The 27506-nt window shown below is 45.2% G+C and overlaps 1 protein-coding gene across 6 annotated transcripts in view; it reads left to right on the top strand.

Annotated features, from left to right (window-relative positions):
* Nucleotides 1-27506, top strand: part of CACNA1C (calcium voltage-gated channel subunit alpha1 C) — a 780229-nt gene that overhangs the window by 642942 nt on the left and 109781 nt on the right. For all 6 annotated transcript variants that reach the window (XM_073621582.1, XM_073621580.1, XM_073621584.1 and 3 more), the window contains 3 exons: nt 2961-3057; nt 7251-7353; nt 7590-7691. In XM_073621582.1, the coding sequence (XP_073477683.1) occupies nt 2961-3057; nt 7251-7353; nt 7590-7691 (302 nt within the window). The remainder of the gene's footprint in view (nt 1-2960; nt 3058-7250; nt 7354-7589; nt 7692-27506) is intronic.

Raw genomic sequence — 27506 nt, 5'->3', positions numbered from 1 at the left:
ACATAAGCGACTAGAATCCTCCTTTGTGGGGCCCTGAACAGGGTCACAATTGAGCAACAAAATTGATGGATTGTCTACAGGCTGTGGAAGACTCCACCACGTATTCCAGGGGGATGTGGTCCATGGACATCCGCTATGGTGGTCACATCACGGTAGTCCTGGACCTATCAGTAGTATACCTCCATTGTTAAGTTGTATGTTGACCTACATGTTCAAAAGCCACTACTGTTGCTACGTTTTAACTCACTGGTAAATTAAATTCACACCTATTTTATATATATATATATATATATATATATATATATATACATATATATATATACTTTTCTGCTTTTTTGTTTTTCCGTGCTGCTATTGCATTATTTACCAGTTGGGCCATTGAAGTCAAGTAAAGTAAAGGGGGACATTTTTTCCATTTAACACTAAGGACCATAGATGCAGTGGTCGGCCAAGGAAACCAAATGCAGCAGATGAAAGACACATGCTTACTTCCCATTGACATCGGAAGATGTCCAGCAGTGCGATCCACATAGAACTGGCGGAAACCAGTAGGACCCAGGTACACCCTTCTAATGTTCCAAGAAGACTGCTCAGAAGTGTTCCTCATGGAAGAATTGCGGCCAAAAATCCATACCTCAGACATGGTAACAGGGCTAAACAACTCAACTATGCAAGAAAACATAGGAACTGGAATGCAGAAAAATGGCAGCATGTGCTCTAGACTGATGAGTAAAAATTTTAAATATTTGGCAGTAGCAGGAGGCAGTTTGTTCACCGAACGGCTTGAGATCGGTACAATAATAAGTGTCTGCAGACAACAGTGAAGCATGGTGGAGATTCCTTGCAAGTCTGGGGCTGGAGATGCAAATGGAGTTGGGAGATTTTGTCACGATCAATTTTATCCTCAATGCTAAAAAATACAGGCAGATACTTATCCATGCCATACCACCAGGGAGGCATGTGATCGACCCCAATTTATTCTGCGGCAGGACAATGACCCGAAACATGCAGCCAATGTCAATAAGAACTATTTTTTAAAGAAGAACAATTAGTCCTTGAAGTGTTGGTTTGGCCCCCACAGAGCCCTGATCTCTCAACATTGAGTCTGTTTGAAATTACTTGAAGAGACCGAAGGATATGAGGCAGCCTACATCCACAGAACATCTGTGGTTAGTTCTCCAGGATGTCTGGAACAACCTACCTGCCAAGTTCCTTCAAAAACTGTGTGCAAGTGTACCTAGAAGAATTGATGCTGTTATGAAGGCAAAGAGTGGTCACACCAAATATTGATTTGATTTGAATTTCTCTTCTGTTCATTTACCGTATTTATTGGCGTATAACACGCACTTTTTTCCCCTTAAAATCAGGGGAAAATCGCGGGTGCTTGTTATACGCCGATCTCCGCTGTCTGTGAGGGCCGGCAACATTGACATACTGTGTAGAGTGTACTGTGTACTCGGCAAGGCTCGGCTCTGCTCGCAGTCATGCCCAGTCCCACCTCCTAGCCTTTACGTCCCGCCATTGGACTGGTGTTGTGTCCATCATAGGAGCTGGGCCAAGGGGCGGGACGGGGGCGTGACTGCGAGCGGAGCCGAATACACAGTACACTCGGCTCGATCTTTGTCGGCGGCGAGAAGAGCTGAATATCTCGGGGGCGGCGGCGGCGGTAAATTTAAAACCCAAACATGCTGAAATTTTAGGGAAGGCTGCAGACGGACACTATAAGGCTGCAGATGGACACTGCAAGGCTGCAAATGGACAGTGTACAAGGCTGCAGATGGACAGTGTACAAGGCTGTAGATGGACAGTGTGCAAGGCTGCATTAATGGGCATTTAAAATGTAAGTTTTTCCTTAAACTTCCCTCCTAAAAGTTTTTTTTCCTTAAACTTCCCTCCTAAACTTGGAGTGCGTGTTATACGCCGATAAATATGGTACTTTCCATTTTGTTAATTGATAAAAATATACAATTAACACTTCTATTTCTGAAAGCATTCTTAATATACATATTTTTTTTACCCCTGCCTAAAACTTTTGCACAGTAGTGTATGTACAAAAGAAGTATGGTTTGCTATGGAATGTACACTTCAACATCTGAATGTATGCCAGCTAAACAATGTGACTTTCATCAGTGATTTTAGCAAATCTAAATGTGCATGCCATGTAGGGAAAAAAGGGTGCATGGCTAACACAAATGGAGACTGTGAAAAACCCACATTTTTAAAAAGCCTCAGTGATCAATGCATGGACAAGTATTGCACATGAGGATCAGTTTACAAAAAACTATAATTTATACTGTGACCAATTTCAGTATGTTTTACCTAGTTATAGCAACTCCACAAAAAAATTTACTAAACAGTGGTCCCCGTAATAAAAGACTGACTTCTTAAGCAATATAGCCTCTAGCAACATCTTTAGCATTCAAGACTCTCCAGAATCTCAGTCTCCTGGTCCCCTCCTGCATGTTGTGGTTCAACCTGCCAGCTTCTAGGTCACTACAGGACACCAGGGTTGGCGGAATTAACACTTTGTTAGCAGAACACCACTGAGTTTCTCACTGGTACTAGGACACGTCAGTAATTGCTTTTCAAGCACACGCCTCTTGGACAGGCATTTGGCTAGTCCAGGGAAAATTCAGTCAGTGTATTCGAGAGAGCATAATAGATATACCTGCTGTAAGGAGACCCTGCTTTACTTCAGTTCAGGTCACATGGCCTTAACCCAACATCAAAGCACATAGCCTGCAGCAGCTGTGCACTGTGGGTCATCTAACCACCACACCACTAGCGTGCACTCATACACAAATTTCAATATTGTATAAAACATAAAAAATCTACTGATTACCAAAATCACATTTAGTAAAATGAAACACCAACATCATTTAGTGATCATCTTCAGTATCATAAACATCATTGGTGCCACACCTAAATGCCAACTTTTTAATGATTTCTGTTGTCCCTAGGGGGCGCATCAAGCACCTGGATGTAGTGACACTCCTACGGCGGATACAGCCTCCTCTGGGTTTCGGCAAGCTGTGCCCGCATCGTGTGGCGTGTAAGGTAATCTAATGACTCAAGGCATCAACTAATTATAACATCATTTTATCAATATCAATAAGTACTCTTAAAACATTCATTGGTATCTAAAGTATAGCCCCTGTCAAAGTTTTTTTGACCTTGTAATTATTGGTCATCCTTGCCTCATATATGGCACATTCTCTGGCATGTAGGATGTAATTACTGGGAGTGCAGAACGTACAGAAGTCTCTAGGCTCAGAAGGTTAGGAGGACCTACCATAACCGCTCCTCCCTCCTTCTTCACACCATGAAAGCCATACATTTCTAAAGCTGGAGCAATATTTCCCTAAAAAGCCCAGGAGATTTGTTTTCTAGGCTGAGAGTGTTTCATTATAGATGAAGGTGGAAGACTTTTTAGTGAACCTGTATTTTGCCCAAGTACTGGAAGGCACACCAGTAGCCAGGGCCGATCCTAAGCGGGTGCTAGGAGTGCAGTGCACCCGGGCGCCAGAGAGGTGGGGGAGCTGAAGCACCAGAGTGCTCCCCTCCCTCCTCCTTCTCTTGTCTGTGTCCAGAGGCGGCTCTCTCGTCGGTCAACACCGCCGCTGTTTCCTGCTCAAGCCCCTCCCCCTCCCTCCTCCTGTCAGAGAAGGAGAGCAGCCGGAGATGAGATCGGAGGCGGAGCGGCTGGTCTCTGTGTGGAGAGAGACCAGCCACGCAGTGACATCGCTGGGGGGGGCGGTCCGTGCCTGACACATGTTCTCCTCCTCCTCCTCCTCTCTGTGTCTCTCACTCCTGCCTGCTGTGAACTGTTCTCCACCCGGCTGCACACTGTCCTCTCCTCTCCAGCTGCCGCCCGGGTTTTTTGTATGTACCCTAATGGAGGGGGGGGGGTTCTGTACTAATGGAGGGGGGGTCTGTCCTGGGGGGTCTGTACTAATGGAGGGGGGGTCTGTACTAATGGAGGGGGGTTTGTCCTGGGGGTCTGTACTAATGGAGAGTGGTTTGTCCTGGGGGGTCTGTACTAATGGAGGGGGGTCTGTCCTGGGGGGTCTGTACTAATGAAAGGGGGGTCTTTCCTGGGGGGGTCTGTACTAATGGAGGGGGGTTTGTCCTGGGGGGGTCTGTACTAATGGAGGGGGGGTATGTCCTGGGGGGGTATGTATTAATGGAGGGGGGTCTGTACTAATGGGAGGGTCTGTACTAATGGAGGGGGGGTCTGTCCTGGGGGATCTGTACTAATGGAGGGGGGGGTCTGTCCAGGGGGGTCTGTACTAATGGAGGGGGGTCTGTACTAATGGAGGGGGGGTCTATACTAATGGAGGGGGGTCTATCCTGGGGGGTCTGTACTAATGGAAGGGGGGTCTGTACTAATGGGGGGGGTCTGTCCTGGGGGGGTCTATACTAATGGAGGGGGGATCTGTCCTGGGGGTCTGTACTAATGGAGGTGGGTTTTTCCTGGGGAGAGGACAGTGCTGAGAGAACACCATCAGAGAGGGAACCCCGCTGCCTTGCGCCACCAGAGGGAAAGCCACACAGCCTAGCGCCATCCCTGGCGGAGAAAGGTATGGAGTCATTGCAGGAATACAGATCTGGGTGCTACCCAGCAGAGTCGCCACGGGCAATTCAGCATGAGCTGACTCCTGATCAGAGGAACCGTTGCTGTATCGCTGGGTCAGGTGATAGGAACTGCAGTCTCTGACCATCTCTTGTACTATGTCTGCAGTCTTTGACCATCTCCTGTACTATGTCTGCAGACAGTCTCTGACCATCTCCTGTTCTATGTCTGCAGTCTCTGACCATCTCCTGTACTATGTCTGCAGTCTCTGACCATCTCCTGTACTATGTCTGCAGTCTCTGACCATCTGCTGTAGTATGTCTGCAGTCTCTGACCATCTCCTGTAGTATGTCTACAGTCTCTGACCATCTCCTGTACCATGTCTGCAGTCTCTGACTGTCTCCTGTACTATGTCTGCAGTCTCTGATCATCTCCTGTTCTATGTCTGCAGTCTCTGACCATCTCCTGTACTATGTCTGCAGTCTCTGATCATCTCCTGTACTATGTCTGCAGTCTCTGATCATCTCCTGTACTATGTCTGCAGTCTCTGATCATCTCCTGTACTATGTCTGCAGTCTCTGATCATCTCCTATACTATGTCTGCAGTCTCTGATCATCTCCTGTACTATGTCTACAGTCTCTGATCATCTCCTGTACTATGTCTGCAGTCTCTGACCGTCTCCTGTAGTATGTCTGCAGTCTCTGACTGTCTCCTGTACTATGTCTGCAGTCTCTGATCATCTCCTGTACCATGTCTGCAGTCTCTGACCGTCTCCTGTACTATGTCTGCAGTCTCTGACCATCTCCTGTAGTATGTCTGCAGTCTCTGACTGCCTCCTGTAGTATGTCTGCAGTCTCTGACCATCTCCTGTAGTATGTCTGCAGTCTCTGACCATCTCCTGTACCATGTCTGCAGTCTCTGACCGTCTCCTGTACTATGTCTGCAGTCTCTCACCATCTCCTGTACTATATCTGCAGTCTCTGACTGTCTACTGTAGTATGTCTGCAGTCTCTGACTGTCTCCTGTAGTATGTCTGCAGTCTCTGATCATCTCCTGTAGTATGTCTGCAGTCTCTGACCATCTCCTGTAGTATGTCTGCAGTCTCTGATCATCTCCTGTACTATGTCTGCAGTCTCTGACTGTCTCCTTTAGTATGTCTGCAGTCTCTGACCATCTCCTGTATTATATCTGCAGTCTCTGACCATCTCCTGTACCATGATTGCAGTCTCTGACCGTCTCTTGTATCATGTCTACAGTCTCTGACCATCTCTTGTATCATGTCTACAGTCTCTGACCATCTCCTGTAATATGTCTGCCGTCTCTGACCATTTCTTGTATTATGTCTGCAGTCTCTGATCTTCTCCTGTATTATGTCTACAGTCTCTGACCGTCTCCTGTACTATGTCTGCAGTCTCTCACCATCTCCTGTACTATATCTGCAGTCTCTGACTGTCTACTGTAGTATGTCTGCAGTCTCTGACTGTCTCCTGTAGTATGTCTGCAGTCTCTGATCATCTCCTGTAGTATGTCTGCAGTCTCTGACCATCTCCTGTAGTATGTCTGCAGTCTCTGATCATCTCCTGTACTATGTCTGCAGTCTCTGACTGTCTCCTTTAGTATGTCTGCAGTCTCTGACCATCTCCTATATTATATCTGCAGTCTCTGACCATCTCCTGTACCATGATTGCAGTCTCTGACCGTCTCTTGTATCATGTCTACAGTCTCTGACCATCTCTTGTATCATGTCTACAGTCTCTGACCATCTCCTGTAATATGTCTGCCGTCTCTGACCATTTCTTGTATTATGTCTGCAGTCTCTGATCTTCTCCTGTATTATGTCTACAGTCTCTGACCATCTCCTGTACTATGATTGCAGTCTCTGACCGTCTCTTGTATCATGTCTGCAGTCTCTGACCATCTCCTGTACTATGTCTGGGGGCTCTTCTTTCTAACAGACTCTCTAACAGAATCCCTCTCTGTGTGCATCAGAGAGACCCCCCTCCAGGTCTCATTAGTGTACGCTCTTCCTGTATTTTCTTTATTGTTAATAGATCATGGGAGGATCCCAGGGTAACGAAGACTTCTTAGGGGAGCGTCTCCGTGTTTGAGTCGTTGCCATAGAAACATTTGTAAAGGGGAGGAGTTGGTAAGATGACCACGCCCATGTGGGGGCATCAGAAATATTTCTGCACCCAGGCGTCTGTGACCCTAGGATTGGCCCTGCCAGTAGCATTTATTTACCTTTCCTTCACTTTCTTGCCACAAAGTTTGCAGTGATGCCATGTAACCTCCAAGTTGCTTATTGGAACTTAGAATGGGCCAAGGGTATTCTCCCCACCCTCTCGTGACAGCGCTGTGAGCAAAGCACAGGGCCTCAGCATTGTCATGTGAAAAAAATAGAGAATGAGTCACGTGCTTTCCATAGCTTGAAGTAAGAAGTTTTTTTTTTTTTCACTCCCAATGGCAGAACAGTAAATCTGGGGCATTAAAAGAAACTAACTATGTGCTGCTGATGAAGCCTGGTATTAAGCTGAATCTCTTCATTTGCCCCCAGCAGACAAATCTCCATTTTGCTTTTAATATCTTTTCAAGATTTTTTTCATTATATTTAAAAATGTGATATTTGTACTGCCAGATAAGAAACATTGACTTTTTTGTCTTCTATCTCCTGTTCAGCGTCTGGTTGCCATGAACATGCCTCTGAACAGCGATGGGACAGTCATGTTTAATGCTACTCTCTTTGCTTTGGTTCGGACTTCTCTATGCATTAAAACTGATGGTAACGCATCCTATTTTCTAATTGTCAAAAATGTACTTTTGTCTTTGTTATTGATCTAATGCTTTAGTAATAAGACATTGCAAAGTGTCAGGGTGACAGTAAAGATCAGTGAGCCACACCAACCAATAAGGTTTCAGTCCACTGGAGTTGGATCATGAAATGTGGTTGTTGTTTTACTTTATTTGTAGGCCTATAAGTTAGTAACAGTCCTCTTTGGTATCTTGTCCAATTCGCAGGTAATCTGGAACAGGCCAATGAGGAACTCAGAGCTATCATTAAGAAGATATGGAAGAGGACCAGTATGAAACTACTTGACCAGGTGGTGCCGCCAGCTGGTGGTAAGTGAGCTGTGCCAAAATGAAAATGGCCATCCATTCACATCCACTACAGACAGTGGTGTACCTAGTATATCTGGCACCGGGACTGATCAATTTTTAACATCCCTGCCCCCACACACAAACAGAAAAACAACTAAAAGAATAAGAAGAATTGTGGGTGTGGCCAAACTTTGCTGCCAGGTCTTGCACTCCACTTTTCAACTCAGGTGGCCAGAACGTTTTTGCAATTTTCCCTTGTTTATTTTCCGAATACAGCATTGTTGACCGGGTTTAACAACCTCCCCCCCATCCCAAGCCATACATTTGCTGAAAGCACAGGACTGGTATCAAAAGGTGCTATTGATTTTGTAGGCCCCCTGATAGTTGCAGAAATATTTATCAAATCAATCTTTCTGTAAGAAAACACTACACTAATATCATATTTACCAGATACAAACACAACGTAACTTAAATTCCCTACTAAATCTAAAAGCTAATTTGTATTGAGTTACTAAATAACAAAAAATTACAAATTTTAACCACTTGCTCACAACCCGCTCACATTACCAGTATGTCGCAGTGCACATACACACTGGCTCGCCCCCGGGCCGTGCAGCGGCAGGCTGTGTCCGCTGGACACAGTGGATCATGTCGCTTGGTACCCAGCTGCTACCAGGGTATCATGTGATCACTATGGCCAATCATAGCAATCACATTAGATAGTACTGTGCACTGATATAACACTTTACCTCGGTATCAGTCCCTATACTATATGTAGAAAACCCACAACGAGGATTGCGATACCATGAACATAGAAAAACATACAGTATAATGTTTGGCTAAAATTTCAACATTTTATTGCAACAACTTTAAAGTGTTTAAGTGTAAAATATTATTCACTGCCAGCCCCTCTATTAGAGGCTGGCATACCACACTATGTAAGTCCTTTGTAAAAACGAGCATTATAAATAGCTATTTAGAGCTGTCTTCAGGCCGGTCACATGACTCGCATCCGCTTTACAGCTCCGAGACATTGCTTCTGCGGGAGGGGCCGTGATCTGCCTCTGAAGTCAGCCGTCAGCCTGAAGACAGCTCTAAATAGCTATTTATAACTCTCGTTTTTACAAAGGACTTACATAGTGTGGTATGCCAGCCTCTAATAGAGGGGCTGGCAATCACAATTGTAGGTTTTTTATTGTTAATAGTAGCGGTGGGGGGGGGGGGTGTGGAGACGGAGACAGAGAGAGGGAGCTCACAGGCAGGAAGGAGGGTGGAGGGGGAGAGAGGAGAGCAGATAGAACAGCTACGTATGATGGAGGGACGTGGTCAGGGCTGAGCATCTCTGGTTATCATGGTCAGTATAGAGAGGGCATACGGAAAGTGGCAGGTTCAGGGTGGATTTTTTTTCCGTTTAGTACATGTAGACTTAAAAAAGGATCAAGCACAATAGGGTGTCAGTGGAGTTATAGCACAAGTTAAAATGATGATTCTGGATGCAAGTCCAGAGCCCCGACGTGTTTCGACTAATGAAGTCTTCCTCAGAGGGATGTCCGGTAATGCATTTAAAAATCTCTATAATACATACGTATGTCAGTACAGCAATTAAAGGTACAGAAAAAAAAAAACCACAAGCATTGCCATATAATGGACATAAACAGATGTATCAAACTTGCATATTAAAAGGTAGTAGACACATGGCCAGAAATTCAATATATGCTGGATATCACCCGGAAGGAGGGGGGGGGGGGCACCTTTAATATTTTACATGTCCAAATGGAAAGCACAAGAGATACCATAAAAGAATCACCAGGGGGCTTTACACTCCTAATAATACAACTACATGATTTTAGGAGAAACAAGGGGTCTTAAGCCTAAAAGGGGAAATGCACAAAGTAACAAATTAATAAAATGCAAATAGAAAATTTTGAAAAATTATAAAGATACCAAAATATAATGTAATACCTGAGATTCACAGCTTTTTTAAGGACGTAAGGCCTGGTAAAAAACCACGATGGCGGACCCTCTCCCTTGTGTAGAGTTCAACTCAAATGGTCCAAATATCTGGTAATCAAGAGTAACTTTATCAGTATACAAAAACAAAGTAAATACAAAAAATGTACCCCTCCAAAAGAGCCTGACCTTACCCAAAGGGAAAGAGGTATCCTCCTAGGTGCAGATGGAACTAGCACAGACCTACTTTTCAACCAACAAAAAGATCCCTGGCTTCACCACCCAGGGATAGCAAAAAAATATCTGAAATAGGAGCAGTTTAGGATATTGTAGGATTTTGTAGTCCGCCCCATGGACAATCATGATATTGTCAAAGGAACAAAATAAGCAGGAAATTAACAAACTGCTGGGGGATCAAAATACATATGAGACTCTAGGTAGGAATCCCATGAAACAATATAAAAAGGAATTGGAGAAGGTAATACAATATGGTACTAAAAAGGGTATCCTAAATAAAAAAGAAGAAAATTACTTAATTCTATCAACATGTAAAATGCCCATAATATACTGCGTACCAATAATACAATATAATATACTGCGTACCAAAATGACATAAAAATAGTTGACACCCGCCAGGACATTCCATAATTAATAGTATTGATTCAGAGTATTGAACAGCTAGATCATTTCCTTCAGCCATTGGGATAGGAAATGGCAGTATATATATATATATATATATATATATATATATTTTTTTTTTTTTTTCGGAAAATTCTTTTTATTCGAGTTTTCATAGCAATACAAAAAGAAAGTGCATAAGACATTGAAGGACTGCCTGACAACCAGGCGACACATTGCACACTTTAACAAACAAGACCACAGCACTAGGCCAACAGCATAGCTCCAAGGCTAATACACAGCTCTGATAGCAAATATTTCACTACACATTTAACACAGATATAAATTCTTAAAATGGTGAATTTTACTGGCTCCCATTACAAATAACATTGTATGAGTCTATAAAAATATACAATAGAACCTGGATACAGTACCTAAATACCCAATCTGCCCCAAGGGAAGCTCTGTACAAAATCCTAAATTATCTGTTTCTCATTCCACATACATAAAATATTGCAACTGTCAGGAGCCTAATACAGGGCTGGACTGGGACAAAAATGTGGCCCTGGACTTCATCCAGACCGGCCCAGGGCACAACACATCAGGGTACAGTGCACATCAGGGCACGGTACAGAGCCCAGCACATCAGGGCACAACACATCAGGGTACAGGGCACAGCACATCAGGGTATAGCACATCAGGACATAGCACATCAGGGTACAGGACATCAGGGCACAGGTCACAGTACATCAAGGCTCAAGACATTGAGGCACAGCACACCGGGGCACAGGACATGAGGGCACAGCACATCAAGGCACATCAGGGCACAGGACATCGGGGCACAGCACATCAGGGCACGGGGCACATCAGGGCACATAGCACATCAGGGCACATCAGGGCACATAGCACATCAGGGCACATTGGGGCACATCAGGGCACATAGCACATCAGGGCACATAGCACATCGGGGCACATAGCACATCAGGGCACATAGCACATCAGGGCACATCAGGGCACATAGCACATCAGGGCACATCAAGGCACGTAGCACATCAGGGCACGGGGCACATAGCACATCAGCGCACGGGGCACATTAGCGCACGGGGCACATAGCACATCAGGGCACAGGGCACATCAGGGAACGGGACACATCAGGGCACATAGCACATCAGTGCACGGGGCACATCAGGGCACATAGCACATCAGGGCATGGGGCACATAGCACATCAGCGCACGGGGCACATCAGGGCACAGGGCACATAGCACATCAGGGCATGGGGCACATCAGGGCACATAGCACATCAGGGCACGGGGCACATGAGGGCACATAGCACATCAGGGCACATCAGGGCACATAGCACATCATGGCACATCAGGGCACATAGCACATCAGGGCACATAGCACATCAGGGCACATCGGGGCACATAGCACATCAGGGCACAGCACATCAGGGCACATAGCACATCAGCGCGCGGGGCACATCAGGGCACGGGGCACGTAGCACATCGGGGCACAGGGCACATCAGGGCACATAGCACATCAGGGAATGGGACACATCAGGGCACATAGCACATCAGCGCATGGGGCACATCAGGGCAAATAGCACATCAGGGCACAGGGCACATAGCACATCAGGGCATGGGGCACATAGCACATCAGCGCACGGGGCACATCAGGGCACATAGCACATCAGGGCACGGGGCACATCAGGGCACATAGCACATCAGGGCACATAGCACATCAGGGCACATCGGGGCACATCAGGGCACATAGTACATCAGGGCACATAGCACATCAGGGCACATCAGGGCACATAGCGCATCAGGGCACATAGCACATCAGGGCACATCGGGCCACATCAGGGCACATCGGGGCACATCAGGGCACATAGGGGCACATCAGGGCACATAGCACATGGCACATCAGGGGGCACATTATGGGATCGTTTACTAGCCTGGCCAGCATGCAGGAAGCGTCTGTCTGTAGTAAGTTCTCTTTCCCTGGCGGCCCCTCCTCTCTTCTCGTCTATCCCCATTGGCTTGTGACATCATATGGGATAGACGAGAAGAGAGGAGGGGCCGTCGGGGAGCGAGCAGCGCTGCATGACATGAGAGAGAGAACTTACTACAGACAGACACTTCCTGCACTACTCTGCATTCTGGCTCTTGATCTACCCATCAGGCGCCAGCTGTCGGTGATTGACGGGTAGATCGCCCCGGACCTCCGAGGCAATAGGAGGCCGCTAAAACCGGCCCACTGAGCCATCGGCCCACCAGGAAACTCCCAGTAGTCCCGATTCCCGATGGCCAGTCCATCCCTGGCCTAATACCATACCGGTTTATTCAGGCACAGTAGATGAACTGTTCATCCACCCACCCCCACACTTTATCAGATTTATTGGGTATTCCCCTACTAGTACACGTGGCTTTACACAAAGGAAGGGCTGGCTTAATAAGTGCCTTCCAGGCCGGAACAGCAGGAGGTGTAGGATTTTTCCAAGAGAGAACTATTATCTTTCTAGCATAATAAAATAATAATGTCAAAAGGGAACGTGCACTTTCTTAGCGGCCAGGGCATCAACTAGCCCCAAAAGACATACTTCAATGGTTGGCCGAAGACAGAGTGTAGTAATTTCCTCTGTACATTCAGTAACTTCCTGCCTAAACCTCTGTATAGCCGCGCAGTCTCAAAAAATGTGTAGAAAATCTGCCCAGCAACAAAGATGATCTCTAGTCGATACCAGCCTGGAAAAATAAATTTCCCAAGGATCATCCCAGTCATCCCCGTCTAACTGAGGGAACACCCCCTCCCACGTTGCTCTGCAAGGTGCAAGGACCCTGTTGACATCCACAAACAGTTGCTTATAAATCAGTGTCCCCAGCGGAGCCCTTCCATACATCAGTGTCCCCAGCAGAGCCCCTCCATACATCAGTGTCCCCAGCAGAGCTCCTCCTTACATCAGTGTCTCCCCTCGTCGGACACATTTAGCGGAGGGTTGGCGGCAGCTTCATTTCCCGTCTTTCCCCGTTTGTTCAGTGAAGAGGGGAGGGGCCTCTGATCCGTGCAACCAATCGGCTTCAGTGTAGAGAATTGTCTACTTGTACACTGAAGAGCAAAGCCGATTGGCTGCACGGATCGGAGGCCCCTTCCCTCTCCACTGAAAACACGGGGAAAGCCAGAAAGAGATTTTGCAGCCATCTTTTTGTAGCCCGCTGCGGTCTTTGCCAAAAACAGCCCCATTCCCGGACATCACAAAAATGGGAGGGAACACAGAAAAAGGTGCAATAACCAAAATAACCACAAGATGGCAGTATATTAACCAACTATATAAATAAACAATAGCTAAGGAAATTAACTATAAAAATTCTCAGTTCACAGTAATATGAACATTAACCATGACTATGCCTTGTATTATATTTTACATACAACAAGTGTAAAAGCACACTCCCCATCTGGTATTGTAAAATACCATTATATTACAACATATCAACAATCAATCAACAATAGTGCAATTTGCAGTTGTTTTGCAACAACAATAACACGAGGCATGAATTAGTGTACATTAAAGTTCAAGGCACATGCAGAAACGGGATCCAACAAACCCAGGTAAGCAAGTTCAGTCCCCAAAAGGCAAGAACAAAACACGTTTTGTAATGGAAAGTCTTTACAGTACCTTGTCTGGCAACTTTCACCTCTACCTTAGGTACCTTACCATCATCACTAGGAATGGTCTTTACAAAGAGCCCCATGGGCCATTCGATTCTTTCAGCTTGCTGGTCTTTGAGCGGAATCTCCAACTTGGAGATTAGGGTTCAGACGTGGCCATTTTCTAACAAGCCTTGTCCACTTGGAGAAACATGCAAAGCTTTGACAATTTAAGATAAATCTTTGTTCAGATCTGGTGACAAGAGTTTTGACTTCAGGACGAATCTCTGGATCGTTGTTAGGATCTAGAAGACTGAAGACCTCAGTTGTAGTTTCTTCAGTATGATCCAGCAGGAATTCAGGTCCTGTTAACCAAGAAGAATTTGTGAAGACACTTGCAGACACTGGCCTAGTGGCATGATCTGCAGGATTAAACTCTGATGGAACATGATGCCTTGAGGATTATCTGATTCTTTCTACATAGTTGCTGACACAGACAATGCATCTGATTGTATATCCAAAACGACTTTGCTGTCAATGTAGAATTTGATGTCATCTATCTGAATGTCTAGTAAAATCTGCAATTTCTACGGCTAATCCAGTCCCACAAAGCTGCAGCCTGGGAATTGTGTGCTAAGGCTTAAGTGCTAACGTAGCTTTGCCAAACAGAAACCCTACATGGGTTTGATTAGGAGAGTCTCTTACCTTGGGGTAGGCAACCGCTGCTATGGCCTTAGTGGAGGCATCTTAGAAGATGTGATTCTCTTTTCTCCGACTTGCAGCAAGGGAAGCTGAAGTGTAGCAGCGTGGTATGTAAATTCTATCGAAGGCATGTAGAGATTGTTTCCAGGACTCCCATTTTGAAGATTTGTCTGTTGGTAGGTGAGCATCCCAATCTTTAATAGTCTCTAATAGCTGTCTTAATAAGGATTTACCTTGTATGGTGATGGGGGCCACAAATCCCAGTGTATAGTATAGACTGTTCACCACTGACAGAACACCATGTTTGCTAAATGGCTTGTCTGCAGAGCTGACATAAAAGCCCAAGGGGTCTTTTAAATAGTTCCACCCTAAGCCCAGACTTCTCTGAACAGGACGTATGTCCATTCCCAGATTTAAATCTTTAAATCCTGTGGCATGATTGGCAGGCTGAAAGGTTTTCATCACTGTTTGAGCCAATCTTATGGAGTCTGAGGTTGGTCTCAGAAAGCATACCCTGAGTCCTTTGGAGCAGGTCTATGGCTTCTTCATGTGTGGGTAAGCATTTGAGTCCATCATCCATCGTCCATGTAGACGTCTCTCTCAAGGAAGTGTCAAATATCTGCACCATAATCCTTTTTGCCATCAAGAGCAGTCCTTCATAGACCATATGTTGCAACAGCAGGTGAGGGACTGTTTCTGAAGACACTTTCAACCAAATGCAAGAAGTTGCGTTTGGCTCAGTGTCGTTCGGGGTTGTAGATATGATGTCTTTGTAACAAGGGCTAGATGTAAATTCGACCCATGGGGCCCAAATTGAGGTGTGGCGTTTGGTATTTCCTCTATTAAAGTGGGTGAGGTCTTCCATGAGGCAAACCTCGCCAACCTTTTGTAACCAAATCTTCATGGATGGGATTGTAGGTTGGCCCCAGAGGGAAGGTATGAGGGCCTTAGCTGTGTTCAATAAATGAGGAATAAGGGAGCATTTGTATGTGCTAATTGGTTCAGGAGTGGCATGGAAAAGTATTATCCACGGATCGCGAGGGAGGTGGATGCCAATTATTTGATGAATCAAGTTGAGAATGTCCCCCATTCTTGAATATAATGAGGAGACATGGGCAGGTTGCAAGATTTTATCTCTTTGTTGGTGAGATGAGATTCAAGGTCGATTTTACACTTAGCAAGGAAGTCCGGGTATGAAGAGCTTTGTATTTCGATGAGGGCCTTGTAAAACTGCAAAACGCAATGTAGAGGGGGTTCTTTGTAATTGAACATGGATTTAATTAAGGTAAGGACCTGTAGGCCTCGTTTTGGTCGAGGCAAGGTCATGAGGAAACGTTGTACCTGGTTATACCTCCATTTGTCCATAAATGGGATGGGTTTTGGGCCCAAAATCTCTGGCAGTGGCTTGAGGGTGTTTGAGCGAAGGAGATGGTGAAGCAGAAGAGGTTCCTCTGGTGACCAAGTTTTAAATCCAGGATCCATGGAGCTGGGTAGAAAGTGGTTGTGGTGTAGAAGCAGCATTAAGGGGGAGTCATAGGACCATGAAAATTTTTTGTGTAGCAGGTCACAGATATCAAGAGAAGAGGCAGTAAGGGGTGAGGCATTTGGAGTGAGAGCTCTGGAGGAGTGTGGTATCCAGGGGATAATAGATAAGTCTGTGCCGCATAGAGCATGTTCCAATTGGACCCATAGTTTGGAAGTGGCAGTGTATTTCCGATATACTTTAGAGTACAATAGCATGATAATATGTTTTAAAGTTTGGGAGAGCTAACCCCCCAGAGCACTTGGAGCGATGAAGCACTGCTCTGGATATTCTGGGGTGTCTGCCCCTCCAAATGAATCAGGAGATCATGGTCTGAAGTAAGGAGAAAAATCTTAAAGGAACACCCAAAGGCAACATTTGAAAGATGAAGAGTATATGAGGTAAAATATTAATTTTTATGATGCTTAATTTACCTAGCCAGGAATGGGACAAGGAAGACCATTTCCGGAGATCTAATTTATTATTATTCAATAGGGGGATATAATTGTGTTTAAAAAGATATTTAAGGTGGGCGTAAGATAGATGCCTAGGTATTTCATGCTCTTCGACTACCAGCGAAAGGGAAAGAGAGGTTTTAGTTGGGCAGCTTCTGAGTAAGGGATATTAATGTTTAGGATCTCGGATTTAGATAAATTTATTTTGAAGTTGGATACTGTTTGGAAAGTAGAAAAGGATGACATTAAATTTGGGAGTGAAATGCACGGCTGTTGGAAAAAAAATTAAATGTCATCCGCGTATGCTGCATATTTATGGGTTCTATGTCGTACCTTAACACCTTGGATGCTATCATTGTGTCTGATTGTGGCCAAAAAAGGTTCTAAAGTGATGGCAAATAATAGAGGGGATGGGGGCAGCCCTGTCTGGTGCCATTGGGCAGTGTAAAGGGGTCACTTAGTGATCCATTGATTCAAATTTGTGCAGATGGGTGAGAGCAGAGGGAGGAAATACGATGGTGCATCTTGGGACTAGGCCAAAATATTGTAAGGTTGTCATAAGATAGTCCCAGTCTACCCTATCAAATGCTTTTTCAGCATCCGTAGAAAGGAGGAGGGTGGGCTGGGCATATCTATGAACGTAGTGAATCAGTGATAGGGAGTGTAGGGAATTATCTCTGGCTTCTCTGTTGGGTATAAAACCTGTTTGGTCTGCTGTGATCCATTGGGGGGTGAGTAACCTATTGGCCATGACTTTGGCGTAAAGTTTAGTGTCTACGTTTAGCAAAGAAATGGGCCTGTAGCTGCTACAGAGGGCAGGGTCTTTGCCAGGTTTGGGAATAACTGTTATATGGGCAGAAAGGGATTCCAGGCATAAGTCAGAGATGTTGGACATAGAGTTGGCATAAGCTGTGAGATGGGGGGGTAGAACATCACAAAATGTTTTGTAATAAGGACTGTGAATCCATCTGGTCCTGGGGCTTTACTCATGGGCGTGGATTTTAGTGCGTTTTGGAATTCTTCGATCGAGAAGTCAGCTTCCATACTTCTAAGGACAGTTCGTGAGAGTTTGGGAAGTTTTGATAACTTTAGGTAAGAGAGTATTTGTTTGTGTTTCTCTTCTGGAGAAAGAGAACCTAAGTCGCCCTTAACAATATACAGATCAGCATAGAATTCTCTGAAGACCTTGGTAATTTGAGGGGTGGCATGGACTGTTTCACCTGATTGGAGCTTGATTTTAGGGATAAAGGACAGTTTTTTGTGCTAGAAGGGGTCGTGCTAACTGTTTGCACGTCTGCAACCTGTTGTAACACTGTTTTGAGCTGGTGGCCATTCTCCCTTTTTTTCCTCGCACAACTCCAGTTCAATGAGTCTACCCCTCATCGTAGCTTTGTGAGCCTCCCATATTATCGAGAGAGTAGTTTCGGGAGATGCATTCTCTGTGAAATACTGGGTCAGGAAAAGTAAAGTAGTAAAGAGAGCATGATCAGGTGAATAGAGACAGGTGCATGATCTGATATAGATGTGGTACCTATAGAGGCTGAAAGCAGAAGAGGAAGGTGGAAATGGTCTAAAAGATATTATCTATTCTGGAATAGGAGTGGTGTGTTTTGGAGAAATAGGAATAATCTTTATCCTTGGGGTGGAATAAGCGTCAAACATCTATTAATCATGCAATCATGAAGCCTTTTTTTAACATAAGCTAGGCGTTCAAATGGAATACCAGAGCGACCTTGTGGGGTGTCCATAATGGGATCTAGTGGCATATTTATGTCACCTGCAAGAATATACCCCATTAGCAAATTCTGATAGTTTAGTGAGAATTTGGGAAATAAAGGGGGATTGGTTGTGGTTTGGGCAATAGACATTTGCTAGGGTGCATTGGATGTTGCCTAGAAAGCCCTTAAGGAAAAGAAAACGACAATGACCATCCGCTAACATGTCAGTAAGTCGAAAGTATACACTTCTGCTAAACCCAATGACTACTTCTTTTGCTTTATTAGTGTCCGATACACTATAATACCATTGCGGGAATTGAAGCAAGGATAGTTTGACAGAAGTGGAGTGTTGTTAGGCGCGTCTCCTGGAGAAAGGCAATAGAGCAGGAAGACTGTTTCAGCTCTCTCAGTACTTGATGCCGTTTCATAGCCACATTCAAACCCCTTACGTTACATGAGATAACTGTTAGAGTAGTCATTGTGCCAGTGGTGTATGAACTCACGGCTTACAGAGCCTTCTATACCAGCAAGGGAGGGGGGGAGGAGAAAAGATGAAGGGGGAGAAATAAGGGTGAGCCGGGAAAAGGAAGAGAAAGAGCATGAACAAGACAGACATTTACAGAAAAGTTTTTATTGAACAAATCAGTATTACAATACAGTCAGCTTCCGAAAATCAAATATTGCTTAGATACATTATCAGTTTGAAATATCCATATTTAGCATCCTACCAATCCATAAAAACATAGTTTCTACCATTTCTCAACCGGTGATAATTCCCAAGTAAATTCCCGTGTAGGTCCGGTCCACAATACCATTAGGGCACTAGATCTCTCTTCCCTGGGGGGGGGGCATCAGATACCCAGCCTGTGCATTTAAGTAGTTTTATTTGGTATGGTCGGAAGTCCCCTGGTGGGAGGGAGTCCATCACTTGGTCCCCCACCTCTTCGGCCCCTCACCCACTCGCGTCCACCCAAGCAGCCCACACCTTGTCAAATTTAGCCGGGCACTGCCTGTTCTCGAAGGTGAGCTTGTACAGGGGTAGTACTGAATCAACCGCTTTTTGCCAGGATTTTAGTGTGGGGGGTTCGGCTGACTTCCAGTGTATCGTTATCTCCCTCCTGGCATAGAATAGTGAGAAAGTAATGCAGAATTTAAGACAGACATTTACAACTTGTAATGCTATTGGGTTAGAGGATAAACACGCAGAACTGCTGTGGTCCCTGTGGGTAGGGGAAAGCGAGCACCCATCGAGACCTTTAGAGAGGGTCCAACAAAAAAATATATGCAGGCAGCACGCACTCACCAACCCCAAAAGTAGGGGGTGAGGAACATACAAAAAAGAATATGAACTGGGATCAGTGGGCCCCGTCAGCACACGGCCGAAATGATAACTATGAACAGGAATTAAACTCTAGCAATGCAAATACTTGAACAGAGTAACTCAGAGATAGTAGTCCATATTAAGTAATAGGTCAGTGGTGTAGTGAGGAACAAATCAAGACAGGGACTATTGTCAGATATCCAACAGGTCTCTGGTTGCAAAGAGAGTAGACCGTAGTGAAGAAACGTCACAATAACTCATAAACAGTGTAGCAACCACAGTAATTGTGGGTAGATCTTAATGCAAAAAGAATGCAGAGAGTGTGTCTCACCCATTTTCCTCAAAAGAACCCGGTGACGATGTGCGTTTCTTTTTTTAGGGGGTCTTCCTCCATTGGGGATCTAGGTTGACCGAGAACACTGGTATAGGAGCCTGGGAGCTCCAGCGGAGGCATATTGATGTCATGAAAGAAGGCTGGGAGATCTTCCGGGAACCGGAGTGTAGAAGAATGGCCATTTTTGGTGGTAATCAAGCATGAGGTGAAGCCCCATCTGTAGGTGGCACCATCTGCTCTCAGCTGGTCAAGAAGGGATTTGAGTGCCCTGCGGCGTTCTTTGGTCTCCTTGGAAAGGTCAGGGAAAATGTTAATGACGGCTCAGTCAAAATCAATGTTCGGGTGCCCCGTAGCTTGACCATGATGGCGTTCTTGTCCTCAAAATAATAAAGGCGGCAGATAACATCTCTGGGTTGGTTGGCTGTGATATTGCGTGGTCTCAGAGCACGGTGGACATGGTCAAATCTTAGCGGGTCAGTGAGAGGATTGTGTTCAGGATACCCCGGATCGAGGGTTTAAGATCATTATCTTTAGTTGTCTCTGGAAACTCCCGGATACACAGGTTATTCCTGCGATTACGTTTTTTTAAGTCCTGAAGCTTATAAAGAGAGGAGTGGTGGGAAAATGCCAATTGAGTGACTGTATCCTGCAGTTCTTTAATGGCTGCCTCATGTGAGTCCTGGCGTTGCTCTGTGTCTTCTACTCTGGCTAGCAGGTGTGACATGTCAGTTCTCACTGCTGTGATTTCCTTTTAAATGGATTTCTCAAGGCTATGGAACATAACTGCCAGTTTTTTTTTAAGACCGCTCACCAGAGATGACATTTCTGAGCCAGCAGGGGAGCCAGGGTCTTCCATGAGCTCCGAGCAGCAGGAGAAGGCAGGGGAGCTCTCCCGGATTGAAGCCTCGTGTATGAAGGGAGAATCAAGGGATCTCGAGGCTCTGGCCTGCACGCTCCACATGTTAGGGCTGGTTCTCTCTGAGGCAAGAAACCGTTTATTGGAGCCCACAGAGGCTAGATGGACAGCTGATCCTTTCCCGGAACTCTTGCCGAGTGTTTTGCGGGATCCTGAAGCATCGCTAGAGGAGTAAGGGCCGGTGTCTGGATGGAGCTCTCTTCAGACACGTCCGTTCAGCGCCATGCATAGACCACACCCCCCACTATCCTGATTTGATTTGGTTTATGTAGATGATACACTCCGAAGAAAGGCAGATACCAGCACTCATCATGTTCTAGAAGAGGTGGAGCTGGCTCAGCATGATCATTGTCAAAGATCCTTTTAATAAAGGCATAAATAAATGGTCCTTCATTTCAGGCCTGTTCTTTAGTGTTCGCTGAAATTAGATGAATCCAGATAAAGCTTGTTCATGATTGTTTGGAAGTCTGACTCTTGTAGCACAAAGAGATAATGGTGCTACCCAGCTGCTGATTTTTCTTTGAAGAATTCATTGTCCATTATTGTGATGAACTTTCTAGCTTCAATTGACAAGGCTATTCTGTTGTTATCACATGTAGTACAAAACACTGTGCTACCTAAGATGTCATGGAATGGGAGTAACATCATATATCTGTATGATGTCAAGAGACTTCTCCTTTACTTCATAATGATGAGGGCATTGCCTGAAATGAGATGCACGCCCACTTCTTAAAATGCGAGTTTTGAAGGAGTTGATATCGGATGGCGTGCACAGTCTATAAAGCATAAATCACCCATTATTACCCAGCCTAGGCCAAATTTTTGTGTATATGGGGCATCGTCAGATCCATCACACTGCTGGCATACTTTATGTACTCTGAGAATGTCTCTTCCCAGCAAGACTAAGATTTCAGCATCCATGTACACTGGAGGAATCTCAGTAACTAGGTGCCTTAAGTGGGGATGGTGATACACAGCTTCTGGAGCAGGAATTCCTTCCCTGTTGTATCATATTTGGTCACACTCAACTAATGTTGGCAAGGGTATACCATTCTTTGCCTTGATATGGGAGACCCTTCCACTGGAGGTTTCTACATGACCAGAACAGGTGTTGAGAGTACATGGTGTTGCATGTCCCTTTATGCCAAAGATCTCAAAGAATTTAGGTTTAACCAGGAATCTATTATGGCATACATCCTGGTAGCTTTCTCAGGTTCATCCTTTGGGTATATTTTGACTAGACATAACTTGGCACAGCATTTGTGGCTTAATGAGGCTTAAAGTTTAGACTACTCAGGAACCAAACCTCCCACAGGTCTGGACATGCGTTGGTCAGGCAGAGTGAACCCACATGATTTCCATTCTTGAGTGCAGGGAATAGTTGTCATTGGTAGGTGTGAGGAAAGAGGTTGTGTGCCCGGGCTTCAGCTGGGAGGTCTTTACTTGGTCTGCTGCTGGGGAGAGGGGCCGACTGCCTAAACTCCCTGGAGCCGTGAAGACACAGTAGGTGCTAGACGGAGGCCAGTGGCACTCTGCCCTGTTGCCAGCGCTTCAGCTAGGGACCCCACATCCTCCGCTCTGGCTGACTGTTGGGGAAGGGAGCTCTGCCACAGGGGAGTGAGGATGGCTTCCTTCCCTTCCTGGCCCTTGAACTGCTGCTGGGGGGATGACCCGGCTGCTTCATCTCCCGTACCCTCTTCCGGCTGCTGGGATAACATTGCTCTGGTACTGTCTTCCAGGTGCAGGGATCCTTGCTGGCGAGGTAGGACAGTTTCCTCTGCTCTGGCTGACTGTTGGGGGGGTTCCTCCGCTCCTGGACTGTGGGTCTGCTGCTGGGGAGGGAGGATGATCACCTCCTCTCCCTGGTCCTTTGCCTGTGGCAGGGGAAGCCACAGGCTTCATCTCAGAGTGCTGCCCAGGGTAAGAAGAACCACCACCTTCTCACCCTGGGCCTCCGGAACTGCTGCGGGTGTGGAGTAGAGGTCTTCAGAGCTCTGCCTTGATGCCAACTCCTCTGCTGGAGGCTCACTGGGTTGTTTCTCCTCAGCAGAAAAGTCTATTAATTCCCCAGCATCTGGAGTTGCTGAAAATCTAGGGCCCAGGCTGGCGGCACTTGGGGCCAGTGCCAGTGCTTCGGCAGGTGACTTATAATTCATAACATCCATGGGTGCTAGGGCATACTATTGAGCTTCGTTGAACAGTCTTTTATATGCTTGTTCCAGCTCCCATTCTTGTGTAACTATAAAGTTCAAGTCACTTCTCAATCCAAGCTCACTGGGAAGTTCCAACTCCCTAAAATCTCGAATGTCCGCCCATCTCCACTCTGCTGCATCGATATGTGTATCCTCCTGAAGCGTCTCAAATATCAATCCCGGGCTGTCGTAGTCATAGCCTTCTATGGGATTGCTGTTTTTCAACCATAGACACACTTGGGTAGCCTACAATTGCAGCACCCGATAATCATCGTCCAGCACCATTTCCGTCTGGACCAGCCTATCCAGCTCCATCAGCCATTCCTCCTGAGGATGCTCTCGAAGGAATGGTATACGCAAGTCCAACTACAATCAGTACCAATCCATGGATGTAGGGAGGACCTTTCCATAATAGTCTTGCTCCACTTAGAGAGCCACCATCCAGAGCTCCTGGCGGATCGCGTCTGTCAATTTCAATATTTCCTGGGCAGAACCAGTGCATTTGCCACTGAAACTCTGCTTCCATGGCGACTGGCTCTTGGAACACTACTTCACCTGACACTGGGTCCTGGTGGTAGTTTGGACTACCCATAGGGAGGAAGCAGATCCTGCTGCTGTCACCAAATGTGACTGACTGCTTGGCACCCTCTAGGTTTCTCAGGTTCATCCTTTAGATGTATTTTGACTACACATAACTTGGCACAGCATTTGTGGCTTAATCCTTTTCCACAGACTTCAGTACATGAAGAAGGAACATTTGTTGTGGCTGGAGCATGGCCTTGTTGTCCACTGTGACGGACCGCTTGGCACCCCTCTTGGGTGCTATCATCAGTATACAGCTTCCACCAGTATGGAACCAGGTATTCTAACTGAATAGTGTACCCAAGAACTAGACGTCACTAGCTTAGGTACAAACTGGAACTGACTTTATTGTCTATTCACACAGAATATATACCATACAAGAACTTGATCACATTATTCTAGAAAATTAGCACATCTAAGGAACAGCCAACATAAACAGTACATTATTTAAACAGTAAGCTATTTAACAATTTGTCACACAGACAAGCCTAGGTGACTCAGGTCACTGCCCACCCAGACAATGCTTTGATTATTCAGGGATCCCACCCCACCTCGGACTGTCCGGCACCAGTCTACAACAGTCTATGATACAAAAACTCATACAATGTTCCAACAGTCTGAAAAAGGGGAATTCATTTATCTTCATACCTTTCTTCTTTTCTTGAGGGATATTGTTCCTTAATATTTCTGTCCCAAGTGGAGGGGCTTCTCCAACTCAGTATGCAGGAGGGCCACCATATCTCCTCTGACCATTAACCTGTGCAAGATTAATATTACAACTTTCCATCCACTCCAGGAGGGAAGCTTTATTGTCCTTATTCAGATAATTAATTCAGAGGATAAACTGAGCTCTTCACCATGATCTGACTGGGAGAAGCAGACAAAATCCCTGGTCTCCCCTATGGGCCATAATCAGTGGGTAGGAGGCTTGCCCCTAGTCCCCTCCAAAAGCCTCTGTCCTAGTTGGGCCTGTCACACTCCCTGCCATGATTTGAAGCAGGGCTCAATGTAGATTGGCTGCTGTGGATTTTCTGGAAGTGGAGCAGAATGCATAGCTGTAATGTGTTTGTCACTACTGCAGTCTGTGCACTTGATGACAACTTTACATTTTTAGCAAAATGGTCATAGGAAGCACAGCACCTATAGCACATTCCAAATTTCTGGAGAATCTCCCTGCGTTCTTGGACAGTCTTTGCCCTAAGTTCTCGACATTTCTTAAGAGGGTGAGGTTTTTTGTGAATAGGGCACTGACGATTAAAATCTTTATCTCTATCACCCACCCGAATCACTTTGGTGAGCAGGAGAGGCTACGGGAGGTGAGATGTCTGCCTTTTTTAGCAAATACTGCTCTATTAGTCTCTATGTTTAGCTACTTTCTTATCATACCTTGATGATGATGAAGCTAGCCAGCTAGATTCACTGAAGCTGAAGCTGGAATCATATCTTTTCCAGGCTTGTTCACTGATGAACCTGCAAAAATATGAGAATGGAGGAAAGAATACATTGTAGTCTCTTTTATATTTTGAGCCCGGTTGTGCCCATTTCTCTTGCAGGTTGTATGGCAGTTTAGACACCACTGCATTCACGCCATGAGCGGTGTCCAGAGAGCTTTGTCCAGGTAGACGAGGATCTGTCTTTGCCAACTCTAGCTCCATGAGGAGGTCACTTAGTTCTTGAAGCTTGCGATGATCTTTGCTACCTATTTTTGGAAAGTTTTGCAGTGTCTTGAATAGAATGCTTTCTATAGCTTCAGAGGTACCATAGGTTTGCTCAAGTCTTACCCATGCAGCAGCAAGACCTGCATATGGGTAGTCAAAATGTACTGCTCTCTGTCTTTTAACACGATCTGCAGATTCTGGTCCCAGCCGCTTTATGAGCAAATCAAGTTCCTCCTTGGTAGTAAGGTTGAGATCAACAATAGCAGCTTTGAGGGTTGATCTCCAAGCCCTATAGTTCTCTGGACAGTCATCAGGACAGTCATCAAACCTTTAGAGACTAATGTTAATGAGCTTGCAGCAAATCAAATATATCTGCTGAAGTCAGACAGGTCTGTTAGTTACATATATTTACATAGTTACATAGTTAGTCAGGTTGAAAAAAGACACACATCCATCTACATAGTTCAACCAAAAAAAAATTTAAAAATACAATCCCATATACACAATCCTTCACCCACAGTTGATCCAGAGGAAGGCGAAAAACCCCAGCAAAGCATACTCCAATTTGCTACAGCAGGGAAAAACATTCCTTCCTGATCCCCCGAGAGGCAATCAGATTTTCCCCGGGATCAACTTCACCTATAAATGTCAGTACCCAGTTATATTATGTACATTTAGGAAAGAATCCAGGTCTTTTTTAAAGCAATCTACTGAGCTGGCCAGAACCACCTCCAGAGGGAGTCTATTCCACATTTTCACAGCTCTTACTGTGAAGAAATCTTTCCGTGTCTGGAGAATAAATCTTTTTTCCTCTAGATATAAAGAGTGCCCCCTTGTCCTCTGTGATGACCTTAAAGTGAATAACTCAACACCAAGTTCACTATATGGACCACTTATGTATTTGTACATGTTGATCATATCCCCCCTTAATCTCCTCTTCTCAAGAGGGAATAGATTCAGCTCCTCTAATCTTTCCTCATCCTCCATGCCTCTTATCAGTTTGGTTGCCCTTCTCTGCACTTTCTCCAGTTCCCCGATATCCTTTTTGAGAACTGGTGCCCAAAACTGAACTGCATATTCCAGATGTGTTCTTACTAATGATTTGTACAGGGGCAAAATTATATCTCTCTCTCTGGAGTCCATACCTCTCTTAATACAAGAAAGACTTTGCTCGCTTTGGAAACTGCAGCTTGGCATTGCATTCTATTAATTAGTTTATGATCTACCAAAACCCCCAGATCCTTCTCCACCATTGATTCCCCCAGTTGTACTCCCCCTAGTATGTATGATGCATGCATATTCTTAGCCCCCAAGTGCATAACTTTACATTTATCAACATCAAACCTCATTTGCCACTTAGTTGCCCAATTAGAGAGTGCATTGAGGTTGGCTTGTAAATTGGAGACATCCTGTAAGGACGTTATTCCACTGCATAGCTTAGTGTCATCTGCAAAGACAGAAATGTTACTTTTAATCCCAGACCCTATATCATTTATAAAAATATTAAAACGCAAGGGTCCCAACACTGAACCTTGGGGTATACTGCTGATAACCTTAGACCATTCAGAGTAACAATCATTTACCACTACTCTCTGAATTCTGTCTTTTAGTTTCCTATCCATTTACAATTTGATCTTTCCAAGCCTGTAGACTTTAGTTTACACATGAGCTGCGTGTGGCGAACTGTGTCAAATGCTTTTGCAAAATTCAGGTATACCACATCCACAGCCACCCCTCTGTCCAATGTTTTACTTACCTCCTTATAAAAAGAAATCAGGTTTGTTTGACAACTTCTGTCTTTCATGAATCCATGCTGTCTGTTGCTTAAAATATTTTTTTTCCAGCAAGAACTAATCTATGTGGTCTTTTATTAAACTATCCAGTATCTTCCCGACTATAGAAGGTAAACTGACAGGTCTATAGTTACTTGTTAAAGACTTTGATCCCTTTTTTAATATGGGCACCACATTGGCCCTGCGCTAATCCAGTGGTACCATTCAAGTCATTACCAAGTCCCTAAATATTAGAAACAATGGCCTTGAAATGACAGAGCTCAATTCTTTTAGGATCCATGGGTGGATGCCATCTGGTCCAGGTGCTTTATCCACATTTATTCTGTCTAAATATTTCTGGACCATATCATTTTTAAGCCATTGTGGATCATTTGGGGCTGTGTCACTACCACCACCATTATGGACATGAGGTCCCCCATGCTCCTTTGT

Source organism: Aquarana catesbeiana, linkage group LG03 (assembly GCF_042186555.1).
Source record: "Aquarana catesbeiana isolate 2022-GZ linkage group LG03, ASM4218655v1, whole genome shotgun sequence".
Taxonomy (NCBI): domain Eukaryota; kingdom Metazoa; phylum Chordata; class Amphibia; order Anura; family Ranidae; genus Aquarana; species Aquarana catesbeiana.
This window is presented reverse-complemented; position numbering and strand designations above follow the sequence as displayed.